Source organism: Ochotona curzoniae, unplaced genomic scaffold, assembly GCF_017591425.1.
Source record: "Ochotona curzoniae isolate NIBS_2020 unplaced genomic scaffold, NIBS_Ocur_1.0 contig_3819, whole genome shotgun sequence".
Lineage (NCBI taxonomy): Eukaryota > Metazoa > Chordata > Mammalia > Lagomorpha > Ochotonidae > Ochotona > Ochotona curzoniae.
The window spans coordinates 15,038,002-15,053,247 of record NW_024466004.1 but is presented as its reverse complement, the minus strand read 5'-3'; the positions used below and the strand labels follow the sequence as shown (position 1 = coordinate 15,053,247).

General features: G+C 40.0%; 1 protein-coding gene across 1 annotated transcript in view; it reads left to right on the top strand.

The window, feature by feature from the left end:
- The window catches only part of PKHD1 (PKHD1 ciliary IPT domain containing fibrocystin/polyductin), a 405,478-nt gene that overhangs the window by 56,420 nt on the left and 333,812 nt on the right, over positions 1–15,246 (top strand). Inside the window, exons 28-32 of the mRNA XM_040983008.1 lie at positions 338–473; positions 6,740–6,935; positions 7,754–7,821; positions 8,983–10,587; positions 12,333–12,476. Of these exons, the coding sequence (XP_040838942.1) occupies positions 338–473; positions 6,740–6,935; positions 7,754–7,821; positions 8,983–10,587; positions 12,333–12,476 (2,149 nt within the window). The remainder of the gene's footprint in view (positions 1–337; positions 474–6,739; positions 6,936–7,753; positions 7,822–8,982; positions 10,588–12,332; positions 12,477–15,246) is intronic.

Below are 15,246 nucleotides of genomic sequence, written 5' to 3'. Positions count from 1 at the left end.
AGAACCTACGTGTTTGAAAGTACTCTTATGCTTGTTGGATAGCTGAACTAGGTATACTCATTTATTCGAAGTTTCCTGTTTTGTGGGAACAATTGTTATGTTAATTGAAAATTATATTTATCCTTTAGTACAGGTTAGTCTGCGTTTGTTCAACACTATACTTACCCACTGTAAGCACTAGGCTGTGTGAGTGTGTATGTGTGTGCGAGAGAAAAAGGGATGGAAGTCTCATTATTTAACAGCAATTAAAGATGCTTTCTAAGCTAATGTTATGTGGACAACCTCCCTTCCCTGAAGTCCTAGTTGCTGAGACTTGATTGTTATAATTGATTTTCAGGGGAAAGATGGACACATTGTGAATGTGACTGTGATCTCTGGGGACTATACTGCAGTTCTTCCCAATGTGTTTACGTTTGACTCTTCTTTAAATCCAGAGATTTTGTTTCTGAGCAGAAATCACAGCGGCATAGCAGGTAAAATCCACAGAATTTATGATTGCTTTTTTTTATGGTTGGATTTTGTCTTTTTATTTCACTTTTATTTATATAAAGGCAAAATATTTCATGTGTTTCATTTACAGTTTTAAGAATGTAATGATACTTCTTGTCCTACTTTACACTCATTCCCATCCATTTCATTTTCTTATTTAAAATTTATTTTTTACAATAGCATACTTTCAATTTACTTTATGAATTTAAGCCAACTTTCAAATAATTCAACAAGTAGTAAGTAGAAAATCAGTGTTCCTCAATATAAATAGATCAAGGTTGTACAGTAGTCAAATGTCATAACCTCAATTTTATTCATATATATATATGACGTGTTTGTATATTTTGAAGTTTCTGCAAATAAGAGATAACATTTGTGGTTTGGGGACTGGATTATTTTAATAAGCATGATGATTTCCAGTTGTATCCATTTTGTTGAGAATGATAGGATTTCATTACTTTTGTGGCTGAACAGTATTCCACTGTGCATGTATGCTACAATTTCTTTAGTTATCAGTTGACAGACACCTGAGTTGATTCCATACTTTGCTATTGTGAATTGAGATGCCGTAAACAAGAGTGTACAGATAATTTTCTCATATTCTGATTTCATTTCTTTTGGGCAAATTTCTAAGAGTGGGAAAGACTGGATCTTATGGTAGATCTGTTTTCAAATCTGAGTAGTCTCTATATTGTCTTCCATAATGGTGGTACAGATTTACACTCTCACAGTGAGTTTGGGAAATATTTTCCTCATATCTTCACCATTATTTGTTATTCTTTGAGTTTTGGAAGATCGCCATTCTGACTGATGTGAGTGAAAATGTCTTTGTGGTTTTTATTTGCAGTTCCCTATTGGCTAGTGATTGTTCAGATTTTTCATATCTGTTACCCATTTATATTTCATTCTTTGAAAAATCTATTCATATTCCTAGCCCATTTCTTAACTAGATTGATTTTTTTTTTTTTTTGCTGTTACTGAATTTCTTGAACTCCTTTATTTTTTTTTATTTATTTTATGACAGTTTCATAGGCTCTGGTATTTCCCCAACCACTCCCCAAGCCCTCCATATTGAATTCCTCCATTTTGTTACAGTAGTGCAGTTCATAACCAGTCATTCTTTCATTGCGGCCATGGACCATGCAGAGTCCAGCATCTCATTGTCCAGATAAATTCAACAGTTTCATTGGGAGATCATCCTTGGTCTGAGAGTAGAGCTGGCAGAATATCATCCCTAAAATGAAAAGCCACTACACAACTTCAACAACAGGAAGAAACATGGAAATTTGCAACATCATGAAGTTAATTGACATGGTATTGAGTGCCCAATATGTTAGAAAATGCAAATTCTTTTTTTGTTTTTAAGATTTATTTATTTTTTATTACAAAGTCAGATATACAGAGAGTAGGAGAGACAGAGAGGAAAATCTTCTGTTCGATGATTCACTCCCCAAGTGAGCCGCAACGGCTGGTACTGTGCCAATCCGAAGCCAGGAACCAGGAACTTCTTCTGGGTCTCCCACGCAGGTGCAGGGTCCCAAAGCTTTGGGCTATTCTCGACTGCTTTCTCAGGCCACAAGCAGGGAGCTGGATGGGAAGTGGAGCTACTGGCATTCGAACCGGCGCCCATATGAGATCCCGGGGTGTTCAAGGCGAGGACTTTAGCCACTAGGCCACGCCACCGGGCCCAGAAAATGCAAGTTCTTAAACACATCCTGTAACTACTTCCTTGACATCTCAATGTTACTTTATATACTGTTTATAAACTGTTTATATACTGTTATAAACCTGCTATAAACCTTAAAATGGTTTTAGGGTACCATTCAGCTGTCTCATGTCTATTTTAATTTTTATGTTTAGCAGCTTATAGTATTCAAGTGTGATCTTTTACTGAACTTCACAAATTTTAGGATAGTCCAAACAGGCTTTTTACTCTAACAAGCCATATTTTAACAGTTGAGGAGCAGAGCAGTTTTAGGAGGGGTGTACAAGAAATCTTCAATACCTTAGGAGTAACATCTTTGTGTCCTACTTAGTAAGGTATGTGGGAGTCCATGCTGACTCTCCTGTCTGTTCTAAGCTTTCCTTTTTGGTCTCTGTCTCTATCTGATATAATTTTTGGGGCTTTGTGTTGAACCTGATGGTCATTGCAAGAGAGAGTAGGGAGCCAAAGTTAGAACTAAGTAAGGTCCAGAGAAAGCTCCTCTCCTGGGTCCTGAAGGAAGTTTGCTGTTCTTCTGTTTCTGAGGACTGCTCAGGGCTCCTGGCTGTTGTTCTGATGACGTTAGATCCTGTGAGGAAGGATCTAGGCTTTTTCCATACCGTGTGGGAGATCCAATAGCGAATGGTTGACCTCAGAGTTCTCGGCCTACAGGGGCCCTTTAATTCCTTGTTGGGATATAGTCCTTGGAGCCCTTACAGACAGTCCTTGGTGAGGTACTGGGAGTCTCCGGGGTTAGGATACAAGCCTTCTGTCTTCCTTTTCCACTCTGGGGTCCCCTCCTGCTCTGTGCTTATGAAAAAAATGCTCCAGTTCCCTGGCAATAAGGGAAATCCAAATTAAGACATCACTGAGGTACCACCTAATGCCAGTAAGAATGGTTGACATAGAAAAAACCACCAGCACTTGCTGGCGAGGATGCGGGGAAAAGGGAATCCTACTCCACTGTTGGTGAGGATGCAGGTTGGTACAGCTCTTTGGAAATCAGTATAGAGAACACTCAAACAACTGAAAATCTGCATACCATATGATTCAGCAATAGCACTTCTAGGAATATATCCAAAACACCTGCTACACCAGAAACCAACATGCACCCCTATGTTCATAGCAGCACAATCAATAATTGCAAAAACTTGGAAGCAACCAAGATGCCCATCAACAGAAGACTACATAAGAAAACTATGGCTCATCTACTGCATGAAATACTACTCAGCTATTAAAAAAATGAAATACATTTCTTCATGGCCTACGGGCCCAATTGGTAATCATTATGCTAATGGAATGAGCCAATCCCAAAAGATTAGATACCACATGTTTGCCTTAATTTAAGATGAAATTATGTCAATCCTAAAAATACCTGTAAATTGTAATAATATGACACCCTCAAACAGCCTGTATCATATGCAATAAAATAGTGTGATGCCACCAGTGAACCAATAATCAATGAAAACCAGAATGCCTAGGATCTACATCAAAGAACTGAAAAGAATGATATGCTTTTAAAACCCTATGTTATTCCACAATGGGTCAGGAGAGCAGAGAAATCTTCCACCTTCTTAGAGTGTGTAAGGAAGATGTTAAGTATAATCTATGAAGATTGTAACAGGAAACTTACAGACAGCAGACTTAAATCTGCATTAGACATTAACAAAAACTATAAAGGCATACAGTGGGATCCCAAAGTGATCCTGACAGCCTCTTCAACTCCTTTTATATCCTATATGTTGATCCTTTAATCAGATGTAGAATGTACAAATATTTTCTCCCGTTGTTTCGATTTAAAAAATTGCTCTTATAAAAAGGTGGCCAGTAGCCTATACACGTTTTATTGTATTTAGAATGGAATTTTTCCCTGAAAACTGAGAGAGTGTTCTTTATCTCAGCCATCATTGTATCAATGTTCATATCTATTTTTCTATGTTCCTCATGAAAATAAGGTGGAAATTGAAAAAATTCCATAAAAATTTATAGAACTTAATATTTGCCAACAATTATAGACATAAAAATGACTTTGATCTAAACCTTTCCAATAATTTGTAGGATTATTAGCTTCCAGCAAGAGATAAGGAAACTAAGGGTTATTGAAAATAAATAGCTTTTCTAGGATGCCTTCTACAGTAATAGAGCTATTTGAACCCAGGCAATTTGTAGGTTTTAAGCACTTGGGCACACCTAGAGTTAACTTTAAATAATCTATTTTGGAACTAGGTTTTAAATAGCCATTATTTAATGATTAGAGAGTAGAGTACTCTGATAACCAAGAAGTTTTGGTCTTTAACGCACCATATGTGTTAAAAATAGTGAGTTTTTTCTCACTAGCGATGTGAACTTTTTTCATCTTATTTGATAATTTAGGTGATAAGGAAGATTTATTAAAAAAAAAAAGCAAAAAAAAAAAAAAAAGACTGAGGAAGTTGGCCAGTAACTTCTTTGGAGTCTTTTGTCCCAAGGCCAGGTACTGTGGACACCAGGAATTCTCCTCTGTTTATGGAGAAACACCTTTGAAGTGAAGGTTTAAAAGACACTATCCCCACCATTAGCGTGGGTGCTTCTTTCTTTCCACCTCCTGCCACTATGGAAGGAGGTCAGGGTTTTTCTGTCTTTCCCCTGCCACCATGGCAGAGGTCTAGGGTCTTTTTCTCTCTTCCTGCTGCCACTATGGCAGGAGGTTCGGATTCTTTTCTCTCTTGAAGCCCCCTTTCCGTCACTAGGACAAGAGTCTCTCTTCTCAGCTTTGCTAACAAATCTGCTTTAAAACTAATAACAAAACCAAAAACCAAAAAACAATTTATAATCATGGAAAAGTAGCAAGTAAAAATCCCTTTCTAGTTAATTGAATTCCAGTTATTAAAATTCATGGATGCTGGATCTAGGGATTTATCATAAAAGACCATCATGCTTCCCAAGAAAAGCCTGAACTCAATTTTTTCCTGGTGCTATTTTCATTTTCCATAGTTCAAGAGCACATAAATAAAGGGAAGTGTCCTTTAGCTTCTCAATATTATTCAGCTCAGATAGAGCAGAAGAAGAATTTGCTGCCTGGGGCAAGCAGCGTGTATAAAGTACCTGAGTGGTATAGATTCTTGCCAACAAGGTAGAAAAGGGGGTGGGAGCCCCACATTATATTCAGATTCCAGTGATTTGGGCTTTTAATAAAATTTTCTACCTATAATGAAAAGAATAAATGCATTGCTCAAAGGTATCTAGGATTAGTTTGACAATTGACCAAGGGTCCAAGAAGTTCATGTTATTGATATATACAATTCAGTGCATTCTTTTCTCAGTTTATGGTTGCATTTAAATATTTCCGTGAGAAAAAAAAAACTTACAAAAATCCAAAAAGTGTTTCTGCCTGTTGGGAGTGTTTTAGGTTGAAGTGCTATACTGATGACGTTGAAGTCAGGAAGAAACAAAGGTAAAGAGGAAAAACTGAGAGGGGAGGAGAACAGTGGAATATGAGGAAGAATATGAAATATAAAATTATTAGAGTGGATTTTTTTATTGTCAGAATGAACTGGTTTTGATAAATCTCAGTTCAACAACTTGTTAAAATGTATCTTTCAAATGAAATTTTTCTATTTCAGTTTTTGAATTTTGGTAGCTCAAAGTAATATAAAATTTACCCATCTTACTGTATTTATTCATACAGTTTGATGGTATTAGCTACATTTACATTTTCACATGACCATTATTGCTATCTAGCTCTGGAACTTTGCCGTCATTGGAAGTTTCCCATTAAATAATAACTGCGTGTTGCCTTGTCACTTGGGCTCCTTCCTGGTCACCTCTGCTGTCCTGCTGCTATGAATTCGATTCTGTTGAGCACCTCACATAAGTGAATTCATTAAATATTTGCTTATGGTATCCGGTTTGTCTCAGATTATTTGGACAAAAGATGATTTGCAAACACAGAATCCCTGAGGAAAAAAAGTTCAAAACTTTTTGCATCATCACACGAGTGGGTACCATTTATAGACAGGAAAAATGTAAACAAGGGTACAGAAAAAGCTTGATGGGTTGCAAATCAGATTCTGATCAGTTGGTGGCTTGTGAGTGACTGATTATCAGCTAGCTGTTACAAAAATATGCTTCCAAATTTGGCTTTTAGGTTGGGGTTTGGGGTTTATTATTCAGGGACTCAATGAAGTAAGGCCATCTCAGGATAAATTCAATTTAATTTTAACATATTTCTTGAGCAACATGCTTAACTTCTAGATTTGAGGTGTTATTTGCTGATTACAAAGATCATTAGCCCTGCAACTACTTCTCCATTTGCCTTTACGTGAATATTAGTCTCTCGTCAGTGCAATTGTCCTAAAAGTTTTGCTCCTTGTGCTCTAAAGGTTACAGGCTTTAGTTCTGCTAAAAGGATTGTTAGAAGCTTCATGAAAAAGTTTAGAATTAAAGTTTTTAGAGTATTACACATGATGCTAATGCATGTATTTAACCTTAAACAACAGCTTAGAGAAGAACGTGGAGCAGAAGCCACAGTTTCATATCACCGAGACTAACATAAGCCTTTCCACACAGGAGGTGGGAGACTTTTCATCAGAATGACACAACTGGCGAACTACACAGGTTTGGACATCAAAGTTTACATCCAGGATTCTTTGGCTCAGATTCATGCCCAGACGGCTCAGGGCCTGGAGGTGATGCTGCCTCCACTGCCAGCTGGCATCTATGAAGTCTCAGTCTTCATCAATGGCATCAGCATTTTCTCACGAGGGTGAGGAGGACACTTGCCATTAATATTGGCCCGATGATTTAGTTGGGGTACTATATATACAGATATTTGAGAGGGAGGGAAGGAAAGAAGGATGAAGGAAGGGAGGGAGGGAGAGGGAGAGAGGATGAGAATGAATATGAATGAGTGAATAAATCTGCTGGTTTACTCCCTAAATCTCCCCAAACTCCTACAGTGGCTAAACTTAAATGACACCAAAGCTCAGAGTCAGGAAAGTCGATCTAAATCTCAGGAGTGGAGCTGGAGCTGCACTCAGGCATTCAGATACAACTTGGGAGAACCCCAGGCTATGACTTAAGCACTGTGTCAAAACCCACTCCTAGAATTCTGTGTTTGCACTAGGGCTCTCTTTTCTTCTTCTGAAGTTAGGATGAAAAAGGCATGACAGTCCTAACAGGTGAATGAATGTTAGAGACTTCTGGACAGCTTACTCTCAATGATTCAGGAGTATGTTTGGCTTATTATTTTTTGGGAAAAGAAGACTTTCTGGAAATCGCTTGAGCTGATAGTGGACTTGGCATTGTCCTGGAGCCTGTTTTCCCAGCATTTCTCAAGAGGTTCCTTCTGTTCTTTCTAGAAAGTAGCTAAAGTGTCTAAGAATGCTGTCACCTCCAAGCATTGGTCCAGGACATTGTCACACAGACTTCCACCACCGTTTCCTTTTTGTCCTTTAGTCAGTGTCATTCATACTTGGTCTCTGTCACTGTTTCTATCTTTTCCTAAAGGCACATTTTTTTTTCCTGCATAATTCTTTCTTTTACAAACCTCTACCTTGCTCCATTGTTTCCTCTCTCCTGTAGGGTTGATCTCCATATCCGGTACTTCACAGATGTTTACAGCATCCGGCCTTGCTGCGGGTCTTTTCTAGGTAAGTGGCTCTGACATAGCTATTACCATTTAAACTAGGAAACCCATTAACTGGGTATTCAGACTTTATGTCTGAGTTAATGATCAGTGTGGTCAGAGACAGGCACACAGTGAGAAGTTTCTCCTAGGCTCCAAACACTGATTGGTGTACTCCAAAGGGTGTGCAAGCAGTGGTTCCACAGCTTTGTTAATTCTTGAAATCATTAAAGGTATCTGATTTTCTTTTCATGAAAATGCCAAAACATCTCATTTGTCGCACACTTGAGCAGATGTTAAGAGAACAAGGGAATAGTTCCCTGTGTTGACCTGTTAGATGTTGCATGTATAAAGAGAACAGGCCAGTGTCTTTACATCTTCACTTGCTTGTGGAGGTAGTTGAAGGAACCAGAAACAGAAACGCAAATGCCAGTGTGGGTGATACTAGAGCAAGACTCTCGAGAAATGACTACTCATTTTCTGAAAAGTTGAAAGTGTGTGAATAAACATTGTGAAGGGGTAGTGTTTGTTTTTGAGACCAGTAAAATTGTTTGGAAAGCTGATACGGGATGTATTGGTCTAATTCCTTTGCTGAAGTTGGGGTTTGATCTTCTTTCATCTTTCAATGGGAGAATGCACAAAGCCTGAGTCTAGCAGCAAATTCACTGGCATGACGCAATGGTCATTGTTAGGCTTCATATATGTAACACAGACAAAAGAGAACATGTTGGGTATATAATAATCATCTGTTGGAATGTTCTGCAGATTAATGCTGAAGTAAAAGACTTTAATGAATCTGTTTTCCATCAGTAATTTGTATCTAGGATATTTTTTATATTCTATGCAATAGCACAATCATCAGATGACAGGAAAACAGAAATTTGATTTTTCATTAATATGTAAGTTGATGGAAGTGGTGCCTTTTTGGATATACAAAGGTAATAGTATTGCAGTCAGCTACCCTTTGTAACAGATTGCACATTCTTTACTGGTCTTATGAATTTTAGAACATCTGATAGTTGTCTAGGTGATCAAAATTTAACATGATGGGAGCATGGCGAATTACTTGAGGTTATGTCACCCCACTGGAGTACCCCTACTCCAGTGCATCACATAGCTTGGGTGCTTTAACTCCCTAGGTCTGAGCATCAACTTTGGACTTCTGTTTTTCATCTTCCCGTCTCAGGTGGAACCATTATCAGCATCTCGGGAATAGGGTTCGGCAGGGATCTGGCATCAGTATGGGTGCTGGTGGGCAATCGATCCTGTGGCATTGTGAATGTGACAGAGGTGAGCGTGTGGTGTGCCACTGCTCCGGCACCTCTGCTGCCCGATGTGAATTATCTCAGCATCTCTGCCGCCGTGGAGGTCTGGGCTGGCAGCGCGTCCTCTACCAGACCTTCACCGAGTTTGGTCGGAAAGGGCTTTACTTTCACGTATGAGGTGGCCACAACCCCGGTGGTTACAGCTGTGCAGGGGGAAATCACCAACAGCAGCCTGAGCATCTACGTGGAAGGAAATAATCTTTCTGATGCTGTCCTCATCCTGGGGGACCTGCAATGTGAACTAGAGACACGGCCTTTTGGGGGCCACGGGAACCTGTCTGGCTGTTCCTTTCCTCTTCCCAGTGTGGAGGCAGGCATCTACTTGCTCCAAGTGCGGCAGAAGCAAATGGGCCTGGCTGACATGTCTGCCGTGCCCCAGCGGTTTTTAGTGAAACCTCAGATCACCACTATCTTGCCAACACAAGGTTCTACTTGTGGTGGGTTGGTCCTCACGGTGAGGGGTGTGGCTCTCCATTCCAGAAGGGGGTCAGTTCAGGTTGACCTTTCAGATCCTTTTGCTTGCGTGACTTTGGTTTTGGGAGACCAGAGGGTTGTGTGTCAAGTCACTCTGCTGGATGATCCTCTGCCTGGAGCATCCTTCAGCTTGAATGTCACAGTCCTGGTCAATGGGCTAAGCAGTGAGTGTCAGGGAAACTGTACTGTCTTCATGCGGGAAGATACAACTCCTACTGTGGACACCTTGACCACCAACACCAGTGGGTCACTGACCACTGTGCTGATGAGCGGTCAGAGGCTAGGCACCACAGTGGATGAACCTGCTGTGTTCGTGGACCATCAACTGCCTTGTGATGTAACTTTCTTTAACACAAGCCATGTGGCATGCCAGATAGATGCGCTGACCCCAGGTCTCCATTATTTATCAGTTTTTTACCCAAGAAGAGGGTACGCTTGCTTTGGCAATGTTTCCAGATATTTCCATATTAGGCCTCGAGTGCTTCGTTATCTTCCGAAGAATTTCAGCACACACGGCGGGGGCCTCTTGGCCATAGAAGGCTCAGCCCTGAAAGGACAGAACTCCACCATAGTCTACATTGGTCAGCAGGCCTGCCGGCTGGTGAACATCACCGCTGAGCTCGTCTGCTGTACTGTTCCTGCGGGGAATGGCTCGACTGTTGTGGAAATAGAGGTAGATGGACGTCGTTGGCATGTGGGAGCCATTATCTACAGCTCGGCCTTCACCCCAGAGCTGCTCGCTCTGTCTCAGAGGGATGACGTGTTGACCATTGCTGTGGTTCGGATCTCAGGAGCTGCGAATGTTGACGTTTTTATTGGGCCATCACTGTGTGGGGGCATCTCTGGTGACCACACCACTCTGCAGTGCACAGCCCCTCTCCTTCCTGTGGGGCAGTACCCAGTCACAGCTTATGACCGTCCCAGAGGTTGGGCCTCCTCCGCACTGGTGTTCACGTCCAGAGTCCGGGTTTCAGCAGTGACTCAGAACTTCGGTAAGTTGTGCACAGGAGACAGAACAGTTCTGTGTAAGCAGATTCATAGCTATTCCTTCCAGGAGTAGGGGAAATCGCACCAATCTACATGCCAGAAGGTTCTAGAAGGCTGACTGGCTTCCCACCCTCTCAGTGGTAGAGACACTGTGCCGTGCTGCGCTTCATAAAGCGTTATATTCTATACCAAGAAAATTGTACATCCTTGTTTAGTAACATTTTAGTTGGATGCATTTGATTTGCATTTTAATTTAAATAATATCATTTTTAAGAGCTTGTAATTTGCTAATTTAAGTACATAAATGCCTTCATGTTAAGCCTGTGAATTTATGTCCATTTGCATTATTTTAAACTTACTAAGAAGGATTAGCTTTACCATCCTGTAGTGTTTCTGAGCCGAGCTCCTGCCCAGTGAGTGGTCAGCAGACAGCCGAGCACAGATGTGTTAACTGCCTTCCACTCCTTTTAGAGATACCCAATGTTGCTGGCCTTCTCTTTTGGGAGTGATTCCCCTTTTCATTCTCTGGCATCTTGATTGCACTGGAGAGAGCTCAGATCTGACTGTGATTTAGAGAGTCTTGGTAAAATTGTTAGGTTGGTAGAGTATTAGCCAAGCCATGTCTTTCCCTCTGCTGAGTGGAATGCTATGGGGATGGAGATTTGGGTCTGGAGTCTGTCACTAACTTAATTAAGTTGTTGCAGGGTGCTGGTGAGATCACACCAGACAATTCTAGGGTTTATTAAGAAGTCTTTATTAACCAAGCTTGGGGATAATAGGGCCCGCTAGAAATTAACAAATGACAGGTTCAATGGCAATCCAGTCTGAATTGAAATGCTGAGAGTTACAAATGGTCATTGCCTTGAAATCTGTCTGTTAAACTGAAGACCTATGTTCCAGCTTCCCCAGCTGCATGAATTATCCTAAAAAACATAGAGCCAACAACCTGGACACACTTACAGAGCTGCTGACATTCCTGGCGCTCTGCCCACATTCCATTACTGTCAGGTCTCATCTCTTCTAGAACTCTTGAAAGTACACTAATTAGAAATACGAAGCATCTTAGCATTAGCATCTTTACCGTCCTGCCCAAGCAGGATATGTATTTAAGTATGTGATATGGAAGTGTGTGATAAGCAGGATATATATAAGTATGTGATATATATATATTTATTTAACACAGCACTATTAATGACAGCAAGAGCGGAAATAATGGGGACATCAATCAGGAAGAAATTGTTAATTGTAGTATAAGCATGTAATAGAATTCTAAGTGGCAATTAATGAGAGTTTTTTTAATATAGATTGGAGAAAATCTCTATGCTGTACCTTCAGGTAAACCACAGAAAGCAAGTTGCTGAGTAATATGTCTAGGGTGAAAATTCTGGAAGCAGTTACAGGAAGCTCTCAACGTGGGTGCTGAGTGGGGGAATGAGACAGGAGGTGCAGGGGAACTTCATTCTTTTATGTTCTTTTGTATAAAATGTTTAAAAGCTATGAGTAATCATTTGTTTTCTATATCAACATGATGACATTTGAAAAGTTCTTCAGTATATTAGGGTGTTGGATATGGTTGGGGTGTGGCTGAGACCTGCAGGCTGGAGCGGAATTGAGGAAGTTGAGGATGTTGGGGAACTACTGCCAGTTAGGTTCAAGGCACAAGCATGGGAAGAAAGAAAGCAATGGCTTGAGTTTTCAGTGAAGAGATTTTGTCTTCTGAGGTTATGAACTTGTACTTGTGTGTTTAAAGGCTGCCTGGCTGGAGGACTGGTGCATGTGTTTGGAGCAGGATTTTCCCCAGGGAACATCTCAGCTACCGTGTGTGGTGTTCCCTGCCAAGTTTTGGCCAATGCTACTGTGTCTGCCTTCAGCTGCCTGGTCCTGCCTCTGGATGGTGAGTAGAAATGCCACTTTCGATATTCTGCTGATTTCAGTCTTGGAATTAATGCCATTCCAACTTACTTGCTTTTTTTTTTAATGTGTATCTGTGATTAAGATTGTTAATAGTAACTTGTATCGGAGTAGCGGATCACAGTTCAGTAGAAATTGAAAAGCTGATCACTTTCTGTCTCAGCCCTAGACATTTGATGAAGGCAAAGGGCATTCTGGGTTCTGAATATTTGTTTCAGTGACAGACAGGCAGTGTGCAGGAAACTAACCCTTGCTCTTTGTCTACGGGAGCTTGCTGGGAACATTTATTCATTAAAAATAGCAGTAATAGGATGGAGATTAGCAAGCCAGATGTCTCTTATAAGTTGGCTCTGCATGTTCAGTTTTTGAATTCCTGTTTAGGCTAAAGAGCCAACATTCGTGTGATTTTCTGGCTCTGCAGTGTCCTAGTAAGCACCCAGTCTTCTGCAAGCATGCAGAGTTGTGTTGAGAGCGTTTCAGCTGTGGGGCTGGAATCCCCGCTCTCATGGCCAAGCGGCCGAGGACGGCCCAAAGCCTTGGGACCCTGCACCTTTGGAGGAGACCTAGAGGAGGCTGCTGGCTCCTGGCTTCGGATCGGCTCATCTCAGGTTGTTGCAGCCACTTGGGGAGTAAAGCAGCGGATGGAAGATCTTTCTCTGTCTTTCCTCCTCTCTGTATATCTGTCTTTCCAATAAAAATAAATCTTGAAAAAAAAAAAACCCAAATCAGTAACTGGAAGAGAAATGGAAAATTTACAATGACATGAAGCTAAATAACGTGCTACTGAATTTTGAGCGTGTCACTGAAGAAATGAAAAAAATATCAACACCTACTTGAAGAAAACAGTGCTTTGTGGCCTATGAGTCAGTGGGGAAATTAATAAGAAAAGAAGAAACATTTTGAAGGAAAAAAAATAAACAAAATGTCAAAACACATGAGATGTAGCAAAAATAGTATTGAAAGGGCTGTTGATCTTGTATTCTGCATGAAGGTTGCATTCTATCAGAGAACATGGTATTTGTCCTGTTGGGATTGACTTCTTTCACTGAGCATGATGTTCTATAGTTGGGACCATTTGGTTGCAAATGCTACAATTTTTTCTTTTTAATGGCTGAGTAGTATTCCATGAAGTGTTCTTTATTTTTAAAAATTTTTTAATGAATTACTTGTTTATGACATGGAAAGAAGTGAGGGGGAGTGAGACAAGACAGAGACAGTGACAGAAAGAGAGAGAGAGAGAGAGAGAAGGCAAATTCTTCATACACTGGTTCATTCACTGAGGTTCTGGACAAGGGCAAGGCCAGGAACCAGGACCTCCATCTGGGTATCCCACATGGTCGCGGGGGCTTCAGCACTTGGGAGATTGTGTTCTTAGCATGGAGCCGAGTCTGAAGCGGGGTAGCTCAATGCAGGTGTCCAAAGCGGAAGCCTAACCTGCTGCATCCAAGGCCTATCCTGTCCCTGATATTTTGTCTACAACTTGAATGTAGCCAAAGGATTTGGACAGTGATGAAAGCGATCTTTTTTTTTTTAATGAGCTTGGACAATGATATTATGATGACAGTTTATGCTTGTCACACTATCAGTGACAAGGATGAGGAAGTTTTGCTTAAAATACTAGACATTGTCTTTCTTGTTATCAGCATGTACTCGTAGTTGAAGTGTCATGGCGTTCATTAATTCTACAAGAAGAAATTTAAAGTAGAATAGAATAGTAAAGTCTTACAGAGTCATCTGTTTCATTCACTATGTATGTGAAAGTTTTGGTACAGAGATTATGGAAAATTGATTCTTAATTAAAGGATAAGTGAATTTGAATAAGGAAAAATGACTCCATACTTTGTTTTAATCTGTAATACTATTGTAATTTATAAAAATTGACACATATGTTTCGTGAACTAATGCACTTTAAAGCCTTTAAATTACAGAAAAATAATTTCAAATAGAAATGAAAAATAAAAATTATAGCTTTGCAATGCAATATTTAAGAGCAATAAAAATACAACAGCTATTTTCAATAATAGGGATAAGTATAGGACGTATATTGTCCTGTACAAAAATCAGACACATGAATATATTAAAATTAGTTGCATTTTGTAAGTCCTAAATGGAAATAATACAAATTATTAAGACATTGAGCTTTGTAAAGAGATGTGTCCCAATTCCTTGGTTTATTTTATGAGAAAATCCTAAATTGAAAGCTGTAACTTTGAATATTGCCACTAGGTGGCACCAAACACCCACCAATTATACTTGGTATACTATCCACACATTTACTCAAGGGAAATGGATAATTTTACTTATTTTCTTGTCATAATGAAGTCTTTTGAATGACTTTTGAAATTCATATTGTCTAAAGATAGAGAAGATTTATTGAGAACCAATTCCAGGGGATACCTAGTTGGATTCTGGAATTCTGCCAATTCTAGGAATTTGGTTAAACTATCTTGAATGTACTCAAATGGGTGGGTAGTTCTCTTTTTAGGATATTGGTCTGTAATAGATACCAAATATTAAAGTGGATGCATCTCAGAAATTGTTAGAATCTGCTAGTTATTCCTCCATGATCAGATATGACTGCATATAAGTAGCTTACTTTCAAATTCTGGCATATTTAAGAAGTTTTTCAGAAGAAAGTTTCCTGGCAGCGATACCTTCAGGTGCTTTACAGCTGCTGTTCTCAGACACCCATCTGCCTCTTTCCTCTCTCATGCTCCCTGCTCGTATGTTCTCACTCGTTCAGGCTGTGGCCG